Source organism: Pteropus medius, unplaced genomic scaffold (assembly GCF_902729225.1).
Source record: "Pteropus medius unplaced genomic scaffold, Ma_sr-lr_union100, whole genome shotgun sequence".
In the NCBI taxonomy this organism is placed as follows: Eukaryota; Metazoa; Chordata; class Mammalia; order Chiroptera; family Pteropodidae; genus Pteropus; species Pteropus medius.
In genome coordinates this window covers 5,862,240-5,886,676 of record NW_024352783.1, presented here as the reverse complement: position 1 = coordinate 5,886,676, position 24,437 = coordinate 5,862,240, and the positions used below count along the sequence as shown (strand labels likewise).

Below are 24,437 nucleotides of genomic sequence, written 5' to 3'. Positions count from 1 at the left end.
ACCCTGACCTAAACCCATTCATTGTTATTCACTGTCTACAAATAGCCTTGAAAAGAAGAAAGAAATACAGCTCCAGTGAACCTTGGTGCTGGGTTTGGGAGGTCTTCCCTTCCAGTACAATAGGCTCCCTCTATATGTGGCCCTGGTAGCTTGTCTGTTCCATGACTGGTTACATTTGTGCTGTCAGGGTTATATGGTTATGTAAACTGGGGGCTAGCTGGGGAAGCAAAGCCAAACCCAAAGCTTCATGCTCACAGATTTCAAAGCCTTTCTTTTGACGGTTAACACAAAGGAGCTTGTGAAACAGATCAGCCTCAACAGTGCAATAGACTTCTATGGTGCTGCAGATAAAGGGAAGAGGATGTGGGGCCAGTTTATCAACTGCATAGTGACAAAAGGGAAGATTAAAAGTCCTCTGAAAATAGGAAATAGAGTTTGGCAATAATAACTGCTTGCCCTCGAATTCTTTGGAAGTGACTTAGGAATAATGAAGAGGCATAGGGAGGGGGCACAGATGCTCTCTCTCCCCTCGTCTTATTGCACACTCCCCACTGTCTGGCTGAGTCACCTGGGAGGTTTCATTTGAAGGGAAAGACAAGAGTAAAGGAAGCTCAAAGCTCTGACTCTGAAAAAAAAAAAAATGCTCCCCTCTCCTTTTCTCTTCTTACCATTCCCTTAGAGGGAAGTTTCAAGAACCTGTGGGTTCTCTAAGAAATTCAAATGCTCCCAACTCCCTTAGTGCACATTTGGAAGTTCTTCTGTCTTAATTGCCCAAATACTAATTTGTTCCTTGAACTGTACTGATTAGATGTGTGCACTCTGTGCCAGGCACTGTGTCTACCAGAAGCTGCCCTACCAAGGCATCGACTATCATTTCCTTTAGGAAGGCACAGGCCCAGCTTCCTAAAAAACTTGTGATCAACTGATCAACTATGGTCAACCCAGCACAACAAAGAAGCTTGGAATGCACTTAGTACTAAAGTCGGCCTCCAATTACCGGATCTAGCAATGTATTTCTAAAATATATTTTCTCAGCCTTTTCTGTTTTTGTCTTTGAGAAGAATAGGGTTCTAAATATTTTTGGTATGCTAATATGCCCATGAAAACTTTCCTTGTTCACTCTGTCTTTAAAAATACCATTTATCTTAATTAATCTGAAACACTAAGGCTAGTTATGAAAAAATCTCATACGAAATGAACACACTCATTTTAGAGTTTGATTTCAAACTGAGGCAGTATTTCAAAGGAAATCTTTAAAAGTGCTTCGATTTAACAGTGCCTGGTACTTAGTAAGCCCTCAAATATTTGTTGAATGAATGAGTGAATAATTTCCCTCTATTCTATTCTATTTTCTTATCCTGGAATAACGGAGGTAAATAAAGTGAAACATATTTAACATTTTGTAGTTTACCAGCTGAGGCTAAAAAAACTCATTCTCTTTTTGTTACTAAAACCATCCATCTGCCAAATGTCACTTCCTGATAAGAGCCCATTTCCAAGTCCTCATTTGTAACTGAATGTTGTCTGACATAATTAACGTTTACCACACAACAACATTTGAATTACAAACCAAAGGCAATTTACAAATCAACTCTGCTCCCAAGAACTGGGATTTATTCAAATTTAGGAAAATGACAAAATAGAATTTGAGTCTTTTTAAGAAAAGGGGGTGATGGAAAGAGAGGTGGGCTTGGGAGGAGCAGGAGGAAAGGTCTTTAACCTGAAGTCTCTGAGATAAACTGAATAGACTCTGAGATAAACACCGTTGAGAGGCCTAATGCATGTGGCTCCAGGCCTGCTTGGAGCTGGAATGTCGGCTGTTGGGCACTTATCTGCAGTGTCCTGCCCTCCCCCACTCCCAACCCTAGCCGACCCCTTTACTAGGGCCCTGGCAAGTCATTTCCCTCATTGCTGTCCTCTGTGTGCAGAATTAAAAGAAGCACTTCTGTTACTAAGACACGGCTGGCCAGACCAGGGAGCAGAAAGCAGACCTCCTCTCATGTGGCTTTCCTTAGTTTTACTTGGTAAGCATATTCAATATTTTCTGCTAACAGCAGTTATACTTATTAAAAAAAAAAAAGCAAAGTAATTAGACAGATGGGAGGAAAAGGCCTAGAAGGCCTAACTCTGAGCCTCAGAGGAAAATGGATGCAGGTAAAATCCCATTATAATGATGACCTTTATTGCTATGACAGCCACAAAGAGTGCTTTCTGGGCTGGGTCCTGGAGTTTTACAGCACAGCCCTCTCTGAAACAAAAATTCCACTGAAAGCTGTCTGTGCTGCATACTGGGAGAGAAAAGCTAGCTGTTTACAGTTCTTTTTCTAGCTATAAAATAGCAAATATCAAGAACAACTAACATTTGTTTAGCTTTCACAATTTCCATATGCTACTCTGTTTAATTTTCTTTACCCCCGCCCCGCCCACCCCCCAACACCCGCACTCTGACTCATTCACCCCTTGCTGGATTACCAGAGGGGCAGATCAAGCAAGCACAGGCTTTGGACCCACACCACTGGGGCATCTAAAATAATGAGAAATTATTTTTCACTATCTGATAGAAAAAACAAACAAAAGAACAAAACAAAAACAACAAAGTAGTTGGGGAAAAAAATCAGAACCCCAATGGACTATCCTTACAATTATTTCATGTTTTATGCCTTTACTGAAGGAGAGAAGGCAGCAGAATCTCTTCAGTACTCGGGCCTCTGGAGATCTTCAATAGCCCTGCAGCCACCACAAAATCCATAAAAGATCTAGCCGCTAAAACCAGGGAGAAGGTGTTTCTGAACATTTCCATTTCCTTAATCTGCAAGCAGTCTGGAATGCATACCATTGTCTAAACCTACTTATATTTTTCCTCTCAACTAGATAGTTCCTTCAAGGCAGGATCTTTAATAGGTGAGGCTGTAGGATTCCCATTTCACATTGCCCCTGAGCTGCCTCCTCTTCAGTTTTGCCCCATCTACTGAGTCCCAGGAAAGGGCTCTTAGACGGGTATACATGGTCAGGGTGACCAAGTGACAAAAATGATGAGGCTGGGTATTTTATGTCCTGGCTGAGTAGCCATGGAAGGTGGGGCAAAGGAATGGAATATGTTTAGTAAAATCACCTCCCTTTATTTATTCTTCATCCATTCTCACCTGTAGGTTCATTGGTGTTCACAAGTTTCTCTTTCAAAAGGCGATCAGATAGATGCTTCACTAAATACTCGAAGGGTGAAATTTTGACCATGGAGGGGAGGAGGGTGGAGGTAGGCCTAGGATATGCAAGGCCCTTCTGGAGAGGGGAAGGAGTGGGCAGGGGCAGGAGGCGAGGGAAGACACACAGGGCTTCGGAGTACTGGAGGCAGGCTTTAGCAACTTACTGATTAAAAATACCACAAAGAACAAAGCTGCAGCATAGCATTAAATAATCATAAAAGTAGAACTTTGCTGCTTCCCTGCTTAAACCTCCAATGAGTCTTTACTACCTTTCAATAAAGCACACATTCCTCGGGAAGGCAGCTCAGATCGCATCCTCTGCCCCACAATATTGCTCTGGTTTTCATGCCTATGAATCTCTCTGTACATGCTCTGCCCTCTTCTTGGAAAGCCTTTTCCCTTCTCAAGTAAGCTGGTCATGACTTAATTCAGAAGTCACTCTGTTCCAAAGTCTTCTTGGACCAAATTGGGGAGGGTAAGAGAACTCACAGCCCTCTGAAGACATCTTTCATGCTAAGGTCCTGGCTCAGTCAATTATCTGATGACCTGCCTTTCTCTCTCTGAAGATGGCGAGGTATCATTTTCATTAGGACAGGGACTAGGTTTTAGTGATTTTTGTATCTCTCAGTGCCCAGCACACAGTAGGTTCTCAACTCACACCTGCACAATGAAACAATTGCGGAGACCATTGTATGAAGGTGGTGAGCCCCAGCAGTTTCCAGTCCAGGTTGTTCAGCTGAGTAGGTGATCTCCTAGCCTCTTTTACACCCTCCTCACCTTCCATCTCTTTCAAGCAAACAAGTCTCCTAAGAATTCAGATGAGAGATGTAACCTCTGTGGTTAATATATATGACACCATTAGTGCATCTCAACTACTACCATCTGCCCATGCCCTTTGCCAAAATCCCCAGGTATTTCCAAAGTGTTCTAACAGCTAGAACTCTCTCTGGTTCTCTTTTTAGATTGGTGATTCTCAAAGTGTGGTCCCTGGACTTCGGGCATCAGCATCAAATGGAAACTTGTTATAAATGCAAATTCTCAGGTCGAACTCCAGACCTACTGAATGAGAAATTCTGACACAGGGCCCAGGAACCTGAGTGCTATAAAGCCCTCCAGGTGCACTAAAGTTTGAGGACCACAGTTTTAGACTTTAGCAAGACCACAAGAATAGTCTCAAACAATGCCCTATTATTTCAGGTACAAACTTACATGAGGAAAATGGAACATAGGTGCATAAGGATATCAATTGTCCTCCTAGAAAGTACTGTCTAAATGAACATTCTGTGAAGATGAAACTGTTTTATATCTGTGCTGTTAACATGGCAGCTACTAGCCACATATGGCTGTGAACATTTGAAATGCAGCTAAAGGGACTGAAACAATTTTTAAGTTTATTTAGTTTAAATTTAAATTTAAATAGCCACATATGGCTAGTGGCTATCTTATTAGACAGTGCAGTTCCAGAAGATGATAAAACTACACTAACTCATATTCAACATAGTTCCTAAAATCCTAGTAATAAAAAAAAAATCTTTAAACTATATTCCCTTCAATTCTGCCTTATTTCTTTCTATTGCTTCCCACCTGTATAGTACCTCTACATATCTGATGCTCAGTAAATACTTGGCAACTGACCCTGGATTAACTTAGTTTTTGTCATCTGTGAAATGGAAGGTACTCATTCATCCAAAGATTTACTGCTTATCTCAAGTTTGCTCTATCGTATTAATGTTTTGAAACTTTTTAAAAGCAGTTTAAAGCATTATGTAAAGTAGCATTATTTTTTCTGTATAAACTTGACAAGGCTTTAGGTATATGATTTGATCTGTGGTAAATTAGAACTGGGAGCAGTAAACCGTGTCACTATTGTGTGTCCTGCAATGTATCTTTAAGATTTATAGAAAAAGGATATGACAGAAGTCAATCTCAAAAACTGCCAAAGGAACTTCTCTTTGTGGTTACATAAATCTTTCAGACTGCTTTGCTTTATACCAGGGTCAGTTCAGATAGGTGATGGGTCTCATTTTTCAAGATAAATATGTATTTTCATCCTGCTACCTAGACCAAGGTATAGTTTGGCTCTTAGCTGTCCCTCATGAATGAGTTTGTATATAAATAATTAAATCTGGATTACAGAAAGACTCTACCCAATATTTTTTTAAAAATTATATTTCAAATAGATCTATTATCCATCTAGCCAAATCCAGATTGTCCCTGAACAATAAGCGCTCCTGCCTGAGTGTGTATTCCTAAGTGGGGGACTTTTGCAAAGCTCTTTCTCTCTTTGGCCTCTGAGGATGCAACTCTAGCCAACAGATGCTGAGGCTCAAACTCTTCAAAAGTAAACTGCCTGGGAGTACAAGGGCATCAAGCCCTCAGCAAGAACCTGGGTCCTAGGTACAACAGAGGTGACCAAGTTCTCCACAGCCTTGGATTCAATTGCCCTCACTGATTTCCAGTGATACCTGTCCCTGCAGCTACAGTACTTGACCTTAACCCTGGCCTTGTCTGGGATTCCCTAGACAAAAAAGGTAGTCTTGGGTGCTTTGCTTTGTTATGCCAGGGCTGAGGAAATTGAATAGAATTCTGGCATTCCTGGCTAGGGTTGAGGCTGTGTCCAACAGACAGACAGGTGGCTTGGAGCAGGGTATCCAAGTGTGATGCAGAACTACACTGTTGTGGATGGGAGGACACTAGCGGTTGTAGAGTCTGGGAATTACTTTCTTTCATGGTCTCTATCTCACATGGCTGGGCAATCCCTAGAAAGGTTTGAAGGGGTACAGGAGGGGAGTTGAATTAGGGGAGAGAGGGAGTTTGGATCAAGTCAAAATTGAGCCTCCAGGCAGAAATGAGGAGGAGGAATCTGACCAGGAATTTGGTGGTATGCAGGTGTACTCTTTAAATTTAAATTGTGAACCAGGGTGGGAAACTCAGATGTCATCTAGTTCAAGGATGCCAAAACCCATGCTGTCCACCCTACCTCCCTCATCCAAGGCAGACATCACTAACGGACCCCAGTACTCTTTCTCACCCAGCCTGGAGGTACCTCACAGTCTTCAAAACAACAGTCAGGTAACAATTATTGCTCATAATTTTGCATACCAATAAAATTTCACAAACTTTCTTGATCTATATTATCCACCCACTGTATGAATGAGGAATACTTAATAATAACTCATTTAATCCTCATAACAACCCCTTAAAAAGAAACCAAGTGGGGGAGATAAGGAGACAGTAGCATAAAGAGGTCAAGTACATTCCAAAGGTACCCAGCTATGGAGTGGTGGAGCTGGGCTCCAAATGCAGGCACTCGTGCTCCAGAGCCTTTGCTCTTTGCCAATTTGCCCTGTCACACGGATGAGACTCTGGCTGTAGGTTTATCACAGAGCAAACGAGCATGTGCATTTTAGAATATTATATTTGTAGATTCATGGAATGCCAACATTTACAGGATATTTAAACCATTCTAAGAGACAATCATGGTAAAGGTGAAATCATCTTTGTAAGCTTGCCAAATCAGAGTCTAAGAGCTTTTATGAGAAGTTTCAGAAATGTGGCTTATAGGGCAACGGTTTATGGTCAACTACCTTTTGATCTCTCATGTGAAAAATATGTACTTACATATATTGCAGGAAACCTTACCACTTCCTTCCTAAGTGTCGGTCAAAAACACTAATTACTTGACTAATTGGACTGTGAAACTTCCCTTACAGATGGTAAAAATGGGTTATTTTCACTCCACAAATTTAGTTGTGACATACCACCAAAAAAATGTAGAAATGTCTCAATGGTTTTATTGTAGACAGAATGAACAATTTAAGCAAATCATATAAAAATAAATTAGAAACTAATGAAAATAGTCTGTTCTTCTGTAAGAGGGGATATAACCCGATCTGCGGGAGTAAAGAGCCAAGGCGGCAGGCCTGCCACCAAGGAAATACCCACTCGACAAGAGAGTGGGGCACCCCAAATGAGTCTGAGTCCTAACCTGATTCATGATTTTTGCGTACTTTTAAAAATTGTACCTGTTGTCACAGGCTAAGGCAACATTGCTTCCTTTGTTTTCTTCAGACTTTTCTAAGTCTAAGAGAAAAGCCAGGATGACAGTCTCTCTTTAGCTCTGCATTCATAATATTTCATACTGCCTCATTAGCACATTTGCCAAAAGAATCAGTACCGAATAAAATGGGATCTAATACCAAGTATTGCAGTACAGGAAAGGAAATGTCTCTTTGACGGGTTACTAATGCTTGTGTAGAAAAGCCTCTGAGCTCCTGGATCTGGTACCTATGCCACGTGTCTGTTGAGAGAAGCTGAAACTCACAGGTGAGACACTCACCAGCATCGAGGCTGCCAGTAGCTGCTGTCCAGCCCATGACAGGTGGGATGGCCCCAACAACAGCTCCAACCCATGTGTTGGCAATGCTGATCCTCTTCAATGGGGTATAACAGCAGGTATACAGGAAAATGTTGAAGACTCCCAGGGCTCCTGTGAGTGGATTTACCCCCCAGGTCAGAAGGGCAACTCCAGGAATAGCACAGCAAGTGGCAAAGGACACAGCTAGCAATGGGCTGGAAAAGAGTAGAGAACACAGAGCAGTCACTTTCCGTGCTAGTTAACCATGCTGCACGGATCAGAGCTGACGAAAGGCAAATCATCCACCTCTATGATGAAGCAACCTGGGAGGCAGTGCTGGTTTGGATTCTTCTCTGTTATGGGGCATCCTCTTTATTAAGCTTAAAATAAGGAGGGATTGTGTTTGCAGGAGCTCTGGCTGCTCCTCTTGATTTTGTTGGCTGGAAATAAAAAAGTTAAAGTTGAGGTTAGCGTGCCCTGGATTTGAATATAGGTTTTGTCCCTCCTGGAGATAGGATGGCCCAGCCTCACTTTGCTCTTCTGTACAGAAGAGATGATTACCTGATTACCTCTTGTCCTGAGAGCTGACTGAGAGACTGCGTCTGCTTTGCACAGGTTTCTGTTTTATAGTCAGTGCTAAGTAAGTAATAGCTATGGATAAAGCACTTGGAACACAACTTTGTAAGATTCCAGCAAAAAATAATATCTCAATTATAGAAGTACTTCTGCCCATTTATACTTTATTTAAAAGCATCACCTAATTAACAATAATGAATAACAACAGTCTGCCTGATTGTACCTATCTGTAATAAATTACAGGCTCAGCATGGTACCAGCTCCGCACCAACAGTAAAACAGCAGGGGCTGCTTCTCAGGCTAGTGTACTTTCAGTTCAGTTTCAGTACCATAGCTGGGTTTACAGACTGAGGCCTTTCAAGAGGAAGTAGCACAATGTTGTAAATGCAAACGAAAACTGTCAAATAAAACTCTACAATGGTAATGATGATTATTAGCCTCATTCTCAACAGGGTCCACTTTTTAGAGCAGACTTTGTATAGAATCTTGTGGAAGACTTTGTAGATAAATTCGATCTACTAGTTCCTGATTATTTGCATTTGTATTTAATCTTTCCTAAGAAACCTGGGGGAGGTTACTAAACTCTACCTTCTCTTTATAGAAGCCATAATTCTGCGTGAGGAAATGGTTTCCATAGCGTTCAGTGATCTTACTCAATCAGATTCCACAACGTGCTCACTTGAGAAGCAAGAGTCGCCGGTGTGCAGCTTCTAGGGTGCTCTGGTTTTGGCAATGGTCAGCTCCCCAAGGAAGACAAATTTTACCTCTCATACATGTGAGATAATAACACCCTTCTGTTCACAGGGCTGCAGTGTTCCTCCGGCAAGAGAAGCCCCGTGTTCCAAGACTGCCTGCCCCTTTAGGAAAAAGACTAAGCTGTAGAATTATGACAAACTATAACTCAGCCGGGAATAAGAGATGGGGAGAGCCCACAAGAGTTGAAAATACCAAGTGAAGTCAGGGAAATAGAACATGAAAGCTGAAAGTGACTTGGAGAATTCCAGCTCCCACTCTGATACAGTGACCAGCACTGACTCTCCTCCCAGCCTGTGTCCACTCTGCCTCATAGACAGAACCCCACAGAATGCAGGTTTTGATGGAAACAGAGAACACACAAGGGATATATTGTTGTCAAGATGCTTGTGACAGAAGAACCATAAACTACACCTGAGAGACTTCTTACTGCATGTTCAATCCTGAGGGTGAGTTTCCATCCACAGTCCTGACTTCTTCTAAGTCTTGTGGTCAACTACTTCCATAGCCCTTACTCCAGCACTCAATCTTTATTCTGCCTTGTCCTTCTATCAGTCGCACCCTGACGATTCCCATTTCTGAAACTGCTCAATGACTTCTTGTCTCCGCTCCTGCTGAAGAGATTCCTATAATCACACTAACTTGCCCCGTGTCAAGAGGATGGCTTAACAGTGCTGGTGCTCGCCTGAAGTTGATTTCCTTTCTCACTCTTCGTCGTGGCTGTCTCAGCTCCTCTCCAGACTTCTCAAGGCTCCAGATTTACTCTGGCACTAATATCCTCCACTGATGTCCTTCCCTCTTATGTAAGTGACAAATGCCCTCATCTCTACTTCCTTACCATCTGGGGAGTGGAGGGAGGACATCTTCTCCAGTTTTAAAGGTAAACTCTCCATTTTCCCTCTAATTTAATCTCCTCCTGAATATGTCTGTGTCTTCTATCATCACTGTTTATTGATCCTTTGCATACTCAGATCAATTTCTTTGTTCATATGTCCCCCAAGGTTCTGACTATCCCCTCTTCAAACCCAAACATCCTGATGGAGTAGACTACACATGTCTTTACTTCCTCAATCCTTAATTTCCTTCCCAACTCAATCCGTTAACACCTACTGAAACAGATTTCTTACTTAGATCCCCAATATAGCAAAAATATAATTTTCCAAAGGAAAGATTAGGAAGATATCTCTGTGTTGTTACATCTCACAGATGCCCAGAAAAGAGAATTTAGATTGGTAAAAAGCACTGCAAATATTATAACTACTGTTCTTTCAATAATGTAGTTTATAGCTTATAAGAACAGATATATATATATTTTTTCCTATGAGATTCTAAAAAGCTAGTTTTATTTTGGGTAGGAGAAAAATGTGGCTCATAAACATTTTTATTTTTTCTGAATTGGACCTTGTGTGAAGGAAAAAAAAAAAAAGGTTGTTCATTCCTTCTCCAAGCTCTGTGGAAGCCAGTTCGATTCAAAAGTATTAGTGTTAAGAAAAAGTCCTTTTAGAAAGGCACACATGAATTTAATTTATTGAGATAAGCAATTTTATGTGGAAGTTTAGTTTCTGACCTTTCTCGGTAGCACAGAAAATCATGAGGCTTAATTTTGGTGTTTAAATCAGTGTGCTCAGGGGCACAAATGAAAACTGGGTAGGTTGACAAGGCATGTAAACAAAAATGAGGATATTTATCCAGGTAGCCACGATGCTTTTCAGCACCTAGATATCTCAAGGAACCCATTTCCCTCTGGGTGCAAGGAACCCTGAAGCGGTGAACGTCACGGCTTTCTCATGCCAACTGCAAACTCTGTGAAGTTTACTTTCCTGTGACATTTTAGTTTTCTTCAAACATATATTAAAAAACAATATATGTTCATTTCGGAAAATTTGAAACTACTGAAAATCACAAAGAAGAAATTCTAAATTAGTTATTCAGGGAACCATTTTGGTTTATATCTTTCTAGCCTTTTCTCAATAAAGTTTCTACTTAGAAAATAACAGAGGATATACTGAATTGTGGTTTTGTTACTTACTTTACTTCAATATATCTTAATAATGTCCCTATGCTATTAAGAATTCTTTTACATCATCAACATTAATAGATATACAGTGGCCTAGTCTACAGCTATACCGCAATTAATTACATTAATATACCCTGTTTGGAAACAGTGTTTTTTCATTTCTTTAGTTCTTTAATGTTTGGATGAATACCTTACAGACAGACCGTTGTTGATAGCACTGATCAGGATAAATTCTGAGGATAAATTCTTAGATGTGAGATTGCTAAGCAAGATGTCTTGCACATTTTAGGGGTTTTGACTTGCACCACCTGTCTATACTCCAGAGAGGTTATAATAAGTTAATAATCCCACCAGCAGTATCTGAGAAAGCCAGTTTCCAGAACCTATATCAATACTGGGTATGACATTAAAAACAAAATAAAAATTAACAAAGCAAAACCTGTTTATTGAGATAGTATTATCCTCATTTTACAGATGTGAAACTAAGACTCAATATAGGTAAAATAACTTGGAAATAGGACCTGTACTGTTTTCATTTCATTTCATTTCATTCATTTAATCCAGAGTTCCCTGATTGGGATGTGGGGGACACTGGTGTAATACGACTTAGTGGTACACTTATTTCTTGGGTCTGAGAGCTAGAATCTTTAGGTTGGGCACCGTTAGCCTGGAGCTGACCCCTGTGGGTTTAAAAGCTCCTTTGGTTTACCCCACTGTATAAGTTGCCTAATATTCTACTGTATTCCATGAGATGAAAATGATTGGGAAGTACTAAAAGAAAAAAACAAAAACAAAAAAGGACAGACCTGGGATATAATTTAGTGAGCGAGGCCTTGGGAGCACTTATACTGGATTAGAAGATAGTTAAATAAGCAGCAACAATAAAGTGTGTTACAACCAAGGAAACAGGAAATGTGAAGGAGTGGTTAGGGTGCACAGGGAAGGTTTCTAGGAAGAAGTGATGTTCAAACTAAGACCTAGTGGATGGGTGAGAGATGGGCAAAAAAAGGTGGAGAAGCGTGTTTCAGGTAGTGAGAACAGCATGTGAGAAGGCCAAAGGTGAGGAAGCATGGCATGGCCCACTTACTTGGAGTACAGCATGAGGGGGAAGTAGGTCAGAGAGCAGAAAGGTTAGGAAGGCCACAGTGAGACATTTGAGCATTGTCTCTGGGCAAATGCAGAGTCAATGAAGTTTTCTCTGTTTTTTAAATAGGGAAAGAAAATGATCAGATCTGTTTTTCAGAAGGACCACTCTGTCTGCCATGATGGTCGACAGATAGACAATCATCCATTCACCTCACAGGAGAAGTTCACATTAGGCATTTCCAAGGAAAAAGAATCATGAACACATCACCACACAATTTTTATCAAATACTAATTGAAAGAAACAGCATTCACCTAGCTAGTTCTTTAATCTCCCTTCCAGATATTCCAAAAATATATTGGTGGAGCAAATCAGATCTGCAGAGAGCAGGTGCTCCTCTTTCACTGAGTGGCTCTTTGGTATACCAACATGAGTGTGATCATGGTCTGCATTTTTAGCTCTATTATTTTTGGCTCTACTTTGTCTCTCCCAAGTCGTCTTTTTGTAAAGTGGTGTTTTTGGACAATTTGTCACATTTTACATAGCTTTGCAAATTAACCAAAGCCTTGTTTGAAATAAGGCAGAGTAAAAGAGTTAAAAAAACAAATGGTAAGTATAAGATTTGGTTAGAATCTTTGTACACAATGGAAATACATCAGTAAAAGAAGTGAAAGATTCTTTTTGAAACCGAAAGTAGGAAGAAGACTAGCAAGAATAATGGTTCTGAGATAAAGAGAAAATATATCGAGTGGGTTATTTTTTTAAAGTTTGATTTACCATGAAATCTTTAAATACCACGGTGATATTAAAGTTGTTTAAGTTTAGCTGTTTTTATAAAGAGATCTGTTTCTGATACAGAAAAAAATGAGAAAAGCACATTTATTTCTCATCTCAGTTCAACACAACTATGATTTTCTGCCTTAGCACTCATAAAAGTCAGAGCTAAATCTGAAAGACCTGAAGGGCAATTTTGCCAATGACTGATTTCTATTATTTTAGGTCAATTACTCAATATATTCTTCTTCCTCATCATACTGCTCAGCATTTGATCAAAAAACTCATCTGCTGTCCCCATTCCTAGATGGGTTATGGAAAGTACCCCAAACCTGGAATGAGAGGAAGAGAGAGAGACAGAGAGACAGACATACACACACAGACACAGACACACACACACAGACACACACACACACACACAGTTATTTCTCCTTTTATCATTTATTCTTTATTTAAAAGTTGCATGGCAAAGTGTTGAAAACTGCTGATTCTGGGTAATAGGTATATTAGATTCATTATACTATTTTTACTATTGTGTCTTTTAGAACATTTTCCTAACAAAAATGTCTTAAAAATGCTTAAATATTTTTTATTAGTGTTATTATATTCTGGTTTCCATATTGCAGCATAACTAAGTTTGTTGAACAGGAATCAAGGGGTCTGAGTTCAAGTTCTGGCTCTGATGTTAACTAGCTCTATAAAAGTGGACAAAATTATTGAGCCTCTCTGGTCCTTAGTTTCCTCAACTATAATAGGTTCTTCTTTTGGAAGGATTGAAACCTAAGTCAAACTGGCTTATGCAAAGAGGCTAAGGAACAAGACCATAGGGAAGGTGGGAGTTCTACCCTGTTGAGCTATGTGATTTTGAACAAATTATTTAACATGTTGGCCTTAGTTTCTTCATTTGTAAAACGAGAACTACTTACTTCAGAGTCAAAAATCAAATATAATAATGTAAATGACGTACTTAGCAGGGTACTCATTAAAGAAGTATGTAGTGTTCACTTGTTCGTTTGTTCATTCATTCATTCATTCAAATTTCTCATTGCCTGTGTAGTCAGCCACTATACTAAGGGTGGATATACAGCCGCGAACAAAATAGCAAAGTTTATTCTAGAAAGGACAGACATTAAAATAAACACAAGTACTATAAACTCTCAAACTATAAAATCTGCTACAAGGAAAAGAATAGGTAAAATAACACAGAATTATGTATTCAAATAGAGTACTCTATTAAATAGAGTTGAAAGTAGGCGCTGATAAACTTGAAATAATTGTTTCTATTGATTTAGTTTTTCAAACTTAAAAAGACATAGATATCTATTAGAATATGAAAATATATGCATATGTACTTGCGTATCATTTCTTAATTACAAATTATAAATGCATGATGGCTGTGAATTAAAATAGCAAAACTACTTTTAATTTTCAATTATAACTTTAAATTAAAAATTTAATTTTATTATATAAAATTCCAAAAAAATAAACCATCACCAGGAAAACGTAGGTTTATCACATGCAAAACATTTTTTAAAAATACTGGTGCTCTTGCTTTCTACAACAGTTGCTGTAATGGCCTTTATTAAGAACAGAGAAATTAATATCTCTGTGAGTAGTTCTCCCTGGAGTAAATTCATGTAGGAAAGATCAGAAAAGCAAGTGAATGGAGTATGATGGTATGGCCAAAAAAATTCTAATTTTCTATAAAACAGAATAAACGTATGAATAAGGAAAGTAGCACTATTTGATGGTGGGGGGGGATGGTGGCAGAAGAAAAATCTTGTGATTTCTTTGAACTAAAAAAATTCTTTTATATTCATTCACTCACTCACTCATACAAATAGGTTCATGGCTTATGATGAGGGCAGAATGATGATTTATTTCCAAACTCATATTCAAAAGTGAATTACATTTTAAATTGAGATATCTTTCTACTGAACATCAATGCATGAGATCTTTCTACTTCTGCTTTTCCTGCCCAAGGCTACTGTAGAAAAGAAACTAATAGACTATGAGTGAGTGGAAATTTGTCAACCCATTTCTATGAATTATTTATTCCTCCTTTAAAACATATTTCTTTGTTTACTAAACACCAATCGTTAGTAGCTCTATCAAAGTGGAATCTTCTATAAAAATGAGGAATATATAAGCTTTAATTTGATGCCTATTTGTTACACTTAATAAATGTAACTTAAATTATTTGACTTTTATAATAACTTACTGGAGAAATGCACTCTTTCTGTTTAAGTAATGTGTCAGAGAGGTCTCTGAAATGTTATATTAAATCAAGAATGCTTTATATTTTAAGTAGCTCTGTAGGTAACTGGTTTATACAAAAATTAATTTCACATTTCTTGGTCATTCTTCCAGAATAAATGATTTTTAAATTATGAAATAAAATTTCCGTTCTTCAAAAACAAAAGAAAACCCCAAACCTCAATTAAACCAAAACAATTTAACTTTAATTTCCTGCATAAATCTGACATCTGAGCTTTGGCCTGAGTTTTTTGGAAAAGTCTCCACAGATAACTTTTCTGACAATGTCTTCCCAGAATCTTATTTAGGAGTTTTCTATTTCTGAAGAAGTCTCAAGTTATAGATACTGCAAGGTAGCAGAGAGCTGATGTAAATTCACAATTTAAAGAATATGTGAAGAAAAAAAGGACACAAAACATTTTAAAAGAAAATTAATTATAGCAATGTTCGAAAAGCTATCAATTGCATAAAAAATGATGGTAGCCTGCTTAAAAAATTAAATGTTAAAACATGTTTAAGAGAAATTCAAGAATAAGCAAGCATTTTTGACATGACTATATTCAGAACACAGGAATTGTAGCATTACATTAGAAAAACAATTTATTCAAAGAAAAAAGCAAAGCATGTCTGAGCTAAACGAGCCTTAAAAAATTCATTGAAAGAATCTTATTAATCTAGGAAAGACATAAGAAAGATTGGCTAAGGAAAAAAAAAAAAGCTAAGATGAACCTTACCCCACTGCTAACCTCTGAAATTCAGGTTTCTAATTTAGGGAGAAGAAGCAAATGGTGACTTGAATTATGCTACATCAATTCAGTTTAAAGTAAGGATAAGTTATTTGTACAAAGACTCTGGAATTTTCAGAGGGGGAGATTATTATTATTAGATCTCATCCATGAAAATCAAATTTCTAGTATAGTGGTCCCATCTGTGTATTTCTCAAACTCCTTGAGCCCTGGGACCAACAACGAATATCTCCATTACTCTTAGTTCCTGTAACACCTACCATATGGGAGATACATACTTTTCCTTTTTCCTGGTTTAGGCTGATGGTTTTATTCTCTTATCTACTCCCTTATTAATTTATAAGACTATTTAAAAAAAAAAAAAAGCAGCTTTGTTCACCTACATAAAATGTAGGTGACTCCATCTCTTGCACCGCCTAGTGAGGATTGGAGCCTTTGGGCTAGGGCAGTGTTTGCAAACAGAGACATATACAGAGACCAGGCTGGCCATATAAAGGAGTAAAGTGGGCCTACTTAAAAAAAAAAAATGGAGTGGTGACGACTGTGGGAACTGCTACTCAGGTTTGGCTGGCAAATACCATAAGGAAATGTGCCAAAAAAGCCCAGAAATCTGGAATTTTGTTAAATTTTCCTATTTTTAAATGTTGGCAGCCATAAGAAAGCACAGAGTGCCAAACAGAAAATGCCTCTTCAGGATTTGGCCTGTTGGCTGCTGTTTTGCAATCTGTGGTCTAGGTGAAAGAGCTTTTCTATGACATACATTTAGCTCCTTTGCCCTAGAACTGGCATACACCCCTTCCCCTCCCCCACCTCTCAATATTTCTCTCAATCTTTTGTGAGATAATTTCTTACACATTCTCTAAGATTCAGCCTAGACATCAAAACATGTACTCCAAGAATATTTCCCCTCATCCTTCTCTCCTTCCTGCCCCTATCTCCATGGGTGGTCTACATGCCCCTCCAGTGCTCACAGCACTTCTTAGTTCCTAGGACCACAGCAGGATCTGTTTGCTGCTTTGCCTTCCCCTCCCACCATGCCCAACATTTTTAGTGCCTTGACTCGGTACCATTCATTTTTATATTCCCTGTATCCAAGACTGGTGCCCAAAATGTTGGTTAAAACAAACCTTTACAAACCATGCAAAAGAGAACATTATCTTAAGACTCACCACTACTCATCTAACACCAATCAATGGGAATTTGATCACGTCAAATCTTTTCACATAATCTTATTTGAAAAGAGAAGGAAATAAAGTGATAGGACATTAGACTAAATGACTCCAGAGTATTAGTAAAAGGTATTTGCTCCTATGACTTTTTTCTCAACTGGCTACAAGCGATCAACTTAGTTACTATGTGATAGTTAACTCTTTATATTTATTAGAATGTCTGAATATTTTATGATTATAAAAAGGGACATGAGAATGGAAAAATCTCCCATCCCCAGCATTGTTATCAACAAACGTTTACAATTCATGATGCTTCAAAATAATCATAAATGCTTTCTTTTCTCTTATGATAAGAAGAAAAGGAATGTTACCTCTCAGAAAGTTTCAGCGTTCCTCTCATTCACCCACTGTAATGACTAAGCATGATGATGTGTACAGAAACTTTTTGTTGACTCTTTGTATTGTAGCTCATAATGTTAAATGATTTTATTATAAGAACAAAGGTCTCTACATTAGCACCACTATTGTTGAGACCAAATTTGTTCTTCCTGCCCCTTCAAATGACTGGTTAGCACTAAAAAAAGAAATTCCTACAGTTATAAAATGTTTATGTTCTTATTACGTTTGCAATATATACACACCGAGAGACTAATCATAACAATCTTTAGAAACACTGCGGAGCTTTAGCACGGTCTGGGTACACATCTATGAGGCCAGTGTGACTGGGTGATGAATAATGTTCACAGGTCCCCTACAGCCCGCAAAACGTTTACATTTGCTTAAGTGCTTACTGGTAAAACCTTCAGTAAATGTGAAAAATGTCTCCTGTAAATCTCTATAATACTTAAGCTAAACCCTGTTCTTTAAGTTAATAATGCCAACTAAACAATCCATTCATTTCATTTTGAAAACTCAATCGTCGTCATTCATTTAGAAACCAGGTATTGGCCGACCTCGATTCCAAGTGTTTAAATTTATCCTCTCTAAATAACCTTTCACTCTGGTCTTATCATTCTATCTTTCCCGCTCACAGCCCACACTCAAAGCTTACAAGTTATGGATCACTCTCATCCGATCCATTAAGTTGGAAAAACTAATGCTGACATGTATTATTTCCCTGTCAACATTACCAAGCTGAAAAATGGATCATCAGAGGAGACGTAATCAAAATACAGATCTGTTTCAAAATAACAAGGAAGAAAGCCCAGCCCAGGCCCCACTTCTGCAGGAAGCTTTTGCCATCCAGTCTGTCCTTATCCTTGTTTGTACCAATTCATTTCATTCAATACATATTTATGGGCTCCACTGTTCTGTCTGCTAAGCATTTTATGCATCTGGCTCATTTTTTCACCCAGATTATAAGCCTTTTGAGCATTATAAAAACAGAACTGATAGCAACAGTAAGATTATAGGTAATCAAAAAATTTGTAATGAATTGAATTAGACAAGGGAATTATTTAATTCTAAAATATATAGAAGAAACATTAGACCTTGGCATTCTTAAGAAAGATTAATTTTAATTAGGAGAGGTCAGAGAAAAGATTAATACTTTAAAAAATACATGTGTAAAACAGATTAGATATTTAAATATGAAGGACCTCAACTTGAGCAAAGATGGCAGATTAAAGGTGTCTGTATCTGTCCCCTCTGAAAACAGAGAGAACAGAAAACAGAAAATTCCAACTTTGAGAAAACCAGGAAACACTCCAAATTTTCCTGCCAAATACAGGGAAGAGAGTGAGAGAGGATACATAATATGACTCAGTAAATATTAAATTTAAGAATCTCTACCTTAGGCTTCGACTGCAAATCACAGGAAGAATTTAGCATAAAGTATGTGTACTGGGGTTGGGGAGATGGATTGTAGCTAGAAATACACAAAGTAGAATCAGGGCTTGAGATACACATCTGGCCAAGTACAAGCTCCCATTATGCAGAAGCAGCTCTGGAAGGAGCAGCCTTAGGTGCCCCCCGGGACCCCCAATTATCCTCATACCCCTTTCCGTTGCCACAGGACTGCACCAGGGATGAGCTACCTGGCTCAAGCTTGGGCCATCACATTTTCTCTCACAAGCCTTTGGAATTGAGACAGAGGATTCTGCTGGAAGACCTTCAGGGCTAAGGCTGAGGTCACCATGTTGATGAGTCAACTTAAGTGAAGGTGGAATCAGAAGAGCAAATTGGTGAGAAAAAAATGAAGTAGAAGAACAGAGAAAAGCAGAAATGAACAGTGAGGGTAGAAGCTAAACTGTAACTGATGAAGTGGCATGTGGGTCACTGTTTCCAGAAGTCCGGCTACAAAAAGAAAAGAAGAACCACTTGTCCAAATATTAAGTCAGAAGAAAAGGATTCGATGGGGCAGTGAGGTTGGAGGAGATACTGATATAGACCCCAGGGAGGGTCTGAGCTGAACACCTGCTCTCAGGCAACCTTGTCCCTAGGTCCTAGAGCATAAGGTAAAAACGGGGTCCCATGGGCCTTATGGGCCCCCAATAATTTCTAAAAATAAGTGTTAGATTCTGGCAGCTATAATCTGCTATTGAAAAATACTTGGTCCTCCTAAAAAGAACTGGGGTTTATCTTAGGAGGAACTACTAAAGACATTCAATTTTAACTATATCTCTCCCTCTGACCCCTCCTCGTGGCCACCCTGAAACTGCTAAACCCATTTTATCCAATTATCCAATATTGGATATAGCAACACCTTCATTAAGTGGAAGGATTTCAAGGAAACTGGATACTTGCATGAAATGTAAAGGGTGAAAGGAAGTAAGTTACTAGTAGGGATATAAAAATGGCAAAGAAACAGGAGGCTCTGAGGTGTCAAAAGACAAAGCACTTCTTGATTTTGCCTGTGACAAGTTTCACTTACCATGTGTGCATCTAGACTACTAACACCGTGGATCCCTTAGGCTGTGACGTGGCTGTGCTTACATGCAGGCTCAGGGGAACAGATACAGTGGTTCTGGCTCTAAGTTAATAGGGATAAACTCTGTGGTGAAGGGCCGAGACCAGAGGTTAAAACAGCGCCATTCTGACCCTCTGGAGCATTTCTTTCCAGATATCTTCAGATGCAGATGCTAGAGCAAATGGTGCCAAATGCACCATGACTCCAGGTTATTCATGTATATCTGGGGTACTTTCTGAGTGACGTGAGGTACAATGTACTCAAATTCACCAAGTGGCCCCCAAGCCATTAAAGACTGATAAATAATTCTACCACAAAGGCCCCAGAGCTGAAGTAAAAAGCAGAAAGCCATGGGGTCAAGTGTTTCCACAGGAATTACATTTGGTAAATAGGAATTGCAAAAGGATCTTTCTATTAACCACCTGCAATTATTGTAAGGCCACAGTGCTCTCTAGAATAGACATTCAGAATAACTAATAACTTTTGTGTCCCCGTAAGAGTTAGGATGAATTTAAACATGTCATCTTGTATAAAAATGCCTTTCCTTTTCACTAGTGAGGAAAACAGAAAAAGCAGTATTTTCCCAAACAGTTGATAAGGGAGACAATCTTTTCTTTCTTCCCTTTTTTTTTTATTTTAACTCTGATAACTTAGACATACAGAATTGTCATTTTATGTAGGTAATAAAGAAATAATTAAAAGTACTGTCCTCTGAATTCTCCTTGGGAAAAATGAAAGAAATTATGATGTAATTTCACAGATTTTATTCTTATTAAATGGTATTTTAGTTGTAAAGATTTTCCCCTTTGATTCTCAAAAAAAAAAAATTACAGAAAATTTCTATTGCCTTAAATGTAAAGGGTATATCTATACTGCAATTGACTATTTCAAAAACAGTCAATGATCTAACTTTTCCTTGTTTATTAAATATATTCAACATCACTTTCTCTATAATCTGAAACAATGCAGACCAAGGGTAGCAGTCCCATAAAAGGAAAGGCAGGCAGCCTCAAGACTGGCAATCAAAACACAATGGGACCAGATGTATGTTCATATTCTTGAAACATAGTGGAGCCATACATAGTCTACTGAGCTTATTTAGGTCAGCCCTAAGGTAAAGGTATATTATATTCAAAATTATTCTTCAGAATCCCTAGAAGTCATCCATAAAGTACATGCAAGGTTATTTGTGTACAATTCCAGAAAAACAAAACAAAACAAAACAAAAAACAAAAACTATGTCCACTAAAGTTTGAAAATTACTGAGTTAAATTAAAAGGAGGAACAAAAGAATAGTCTATATTTAGGTGACTGGGCATTCATACCATTCTGCCTTAAGGATGACTCAGTGGAGGGGAGATGGAGAATTCTAAAGAATTCTGTTTCCCTGCAGAGTTTACTCCATTCTGTCTAAAAGGCGAACACTGGCAAGTTGTACATTTTTATCGTGGTGGTTGCGAAGACTTGTCTGAACAGTGGGGCTGCCACTTCTCTGGAGGTTAAGTTCTCATGTCTCCTTTGCTACTATTCTATCTTATCCTGGTACCTGTACAAAGAGCTGTAGAATTTTAAGAAGGTGGAAATACATGTAGACAGTAGAGAGATATTCCTCAAAGGATAAACAAAAGTTACAGAAAAGAGAAAAAGGGAGAAGGCAGGTAGAAATGAACAAGAGGAGCAAGGGCAGAGAGGCAGGAACAGGCAGTTTATATGGGGGAGGCCAGTGATCCATAGGAAAGAGGTCAAAGTGTTTGAAAAGCAGACACAATTTAATTTAACTTGTAGGCAATGGTGGCCAGCAAAAAAATTTCACCTCCATCATCATGACCACTCTGATCCAAGCTATCATCAACTCATCCCTGGACCTGTAACAGGTCTCTCTGTTCACTCTTGTAACCATTCTAAGGAACATGCAATCTTTGTCTTGGAAAAACTCACAATGTAATAAAGAGGCACAAGGAAAGAGACAGTGAGCTAGTAGTGCTACGATAAGGACACAAAGAACATCAAGACAAAATGTCTAACATCACCTCACTGGAGTATGGAAATAGCTAAACCTTCCAGAGGAAGTGACACTTATAAAACCTATCTATGTAGTAAAAGGGCAAGGTTACCACACCTGGCAGAGATGACAGAAAGCATGGCACTTCAGTGAAAAAAATCAGCAGTTCCATTAAGTCACAGTATAACAGAAGAGGATGAATGAAAAAAGGTGAACTTGGTGAAAGATGACGCTGTAAGAACTGGGAAGGATCAGCCTATGAAAGGCCTTTCATGTCATAGTAAAGAAGTTAAAATAAACATTTTTTTTCTTAAATATATTTAGAATGCCCCAAAAGTTTTAAGACAGAAACCAATGATTGTTTAAGGAAAACCTATCTGCCAGTTGAGTGGAAGACAGATGGAAGGAGGGTCAGAGAAAAGGCAGAGAAACCAGCTGGGATGCTGTTGTAATTACCCATGTGAAACTGATGACGTTCTGAAACTAAAGCAGTGGAGTGAGAGGGCAGAGACTCCAGGGTAACTTAGGTGGCTGAAAAGACACGATTTGTTGGATAAAGATGAAGCAGACAAATGAAAAAAAAAAAAAGTCTAGAATGATTTACAGGTGACTGACTTTATAATGTAAATGAACAAGTATACAACGAAAAAGACAATTTGAGAGAGAAAATGATGAATTGGGATATATACTTATGGAATCTGAGATGTCTAGAAGGGCATCCCAAAAGAGCTTTATAAAGAGTCCAAGCTCAAAAGAGAGATCTGGGATAGAGGTAGACAGTGTAGAGTGCAGTATCTGTAGAAGAGTAACATGACAAGGAGGCTAATGGCCACCAACAAAGGAGCTAGCAGAGGAGGAAGAACAGAAAGAAGAGTTTGGCAAGGAATAGGCAGAGTGGCACAGTTCTTATTCATTGGTTCTCAGCTTCAAGACTTCATTCTCTTGGAGAAGTCATCCTTGACCTCCTCAGTTTGAGTTAAGTTCTAACTCTTATTCCCACATCACTCAGGCATGGCCTTAAATTTGTATTTACCACCGCACCTCTGGTATCTAGCACAGGGCCTGGCTGGTAAGCACATTAAAAAATATATTTGTTGAGTGAACTATACCTTTCCTGCATTTAGTGTCCTTATGCATGTCTGTTGCCATCTCCTCAATGTTATTTTAAGAGAATGAAGACCATGTCATTTCCCTTTTTGTAACCTTAGCAACTAGCATACTTCTCTACAGGGACAACATTCTCCATAAACATGTCCTGATGATGATAATATGAACGAAGGATTTAGATCCTATATCTGCCTACTTTCCACTGAGTGGTTGTACCAACTAAAGCATGATAATGGAAACATGTAACTTTCACTTTCTAAGTTCTCTTATTTGCCGTGTTTTGCTTCCTTTTGCCCAGCCCTTGAAACTAATCTGAATTTCATTTTTTATTTTATTGCCTAATAAGTATTGAAATATTTATTTTGAAGCAAATTTTGAAAACAGATGAAAGTTCTGCAAACAACTCTAGTTTTAAACCTGCTCCCCAACAATAAACTTTTACTTACATCTGATTTTACTGTTATCCCTACAAAGTTATGAGATAAAAAGGTTTGGAATTATGATTCTTACATATGAGAAAGTAGTGTTATGGAAAGATTAACTCAAGGACTTGCCTAAGCTCAGAATCAGATAACATTTTTCGCTAGACAATGATTACCATAAGAATATCTGAAGACTGAGATGTTTTCTATTATAAAAAAATTTTTAAAATTGCTAATTTACTTTTTCTAGTCACCAAGTTAAAACTGGATTACACTGAAATACGACTGTTAAGAAGGTAAACTTCTCTGATATTTACCTTCATTACATGACTTTGAGTTTGCGGATTCGACTTCTTAAGTGGGTTTACTCACCCTTCAATGTGAGCTCCTGATATGTGACATGCAAATTCTAAGGTATGTTGCTAGAGAATAAAAGGGAGCTCTAAGCCCAACTCCCTTCTCAAAACAATCATTCAGAGCCATGACATTTTGGCAAACTAAACAGTTGACTTCATTCATCTTTTCCAATTTATAAGAAGACATGAAGATATTAAATGTTATTTTTAAGAAGATATTTAAAGAAGTTTATATTACGGTATCTACCTACAAACTGATTTAGATACATTATACTTTCCATTTAGGTGTTTTGTTTTTTTTTTTACTTCTTCTGGGCAATTATGTATGAAATAGTCTAAAACTATGGAAATTCTGTGAACATCATAATCATCAGCATCATTCTCTTTTTATCAGATAGCATAAACTGGACATTGTGGAGAAGGACACTATTAAAAATTCTGCTGGGACAACAGGTGTAAACCAGAACTGTCCTGGGGAAACATGAGTAACAGCCACTAGACCTTGAGCTCACTTACTTTCCAATCATACCATGTGGCAGAGCACTTTCCCTACGTGATCTCTTTGATCCTAGCCATCACTCGACACACACATAACCTTCTCCTCTCTTCCTTTCACTGTCTCAGTTTAACGAGAACAAGCTAAACTGCTAGAAGTGCATCCTTGGGCTATTATGTCTGGCCAAGAACTTCCTATTTCCCAAATGCTT

The 24,437-nt window shown here is 38.5% G+C and overlaps 1 protein-coding gene across 1 annotated transcript in view; it reads right to left on the bottom strand.

Annotated features, from left to right (window-relative positions):
* Window positions 1-24,437, bottom strand: part of COX10 (cytochrome c oxidase assembly factor heme A:farnesyltransferase COX10) — a 117,315-nt gene that overhangs the window by 6,207 nt on the left and 86,671 nt on the right. The window contains exon 6 of the mRNA XM_039847399.1: window positions 7,543-7,775. Within this exon, the coding sequence (XP_039703333.1) occupies window positions 7,543-7,775 (233 nt within the window). The remainder of the gene's footprint in view (window positions 1-7,542; window positions 7,776-24,437) is intronic.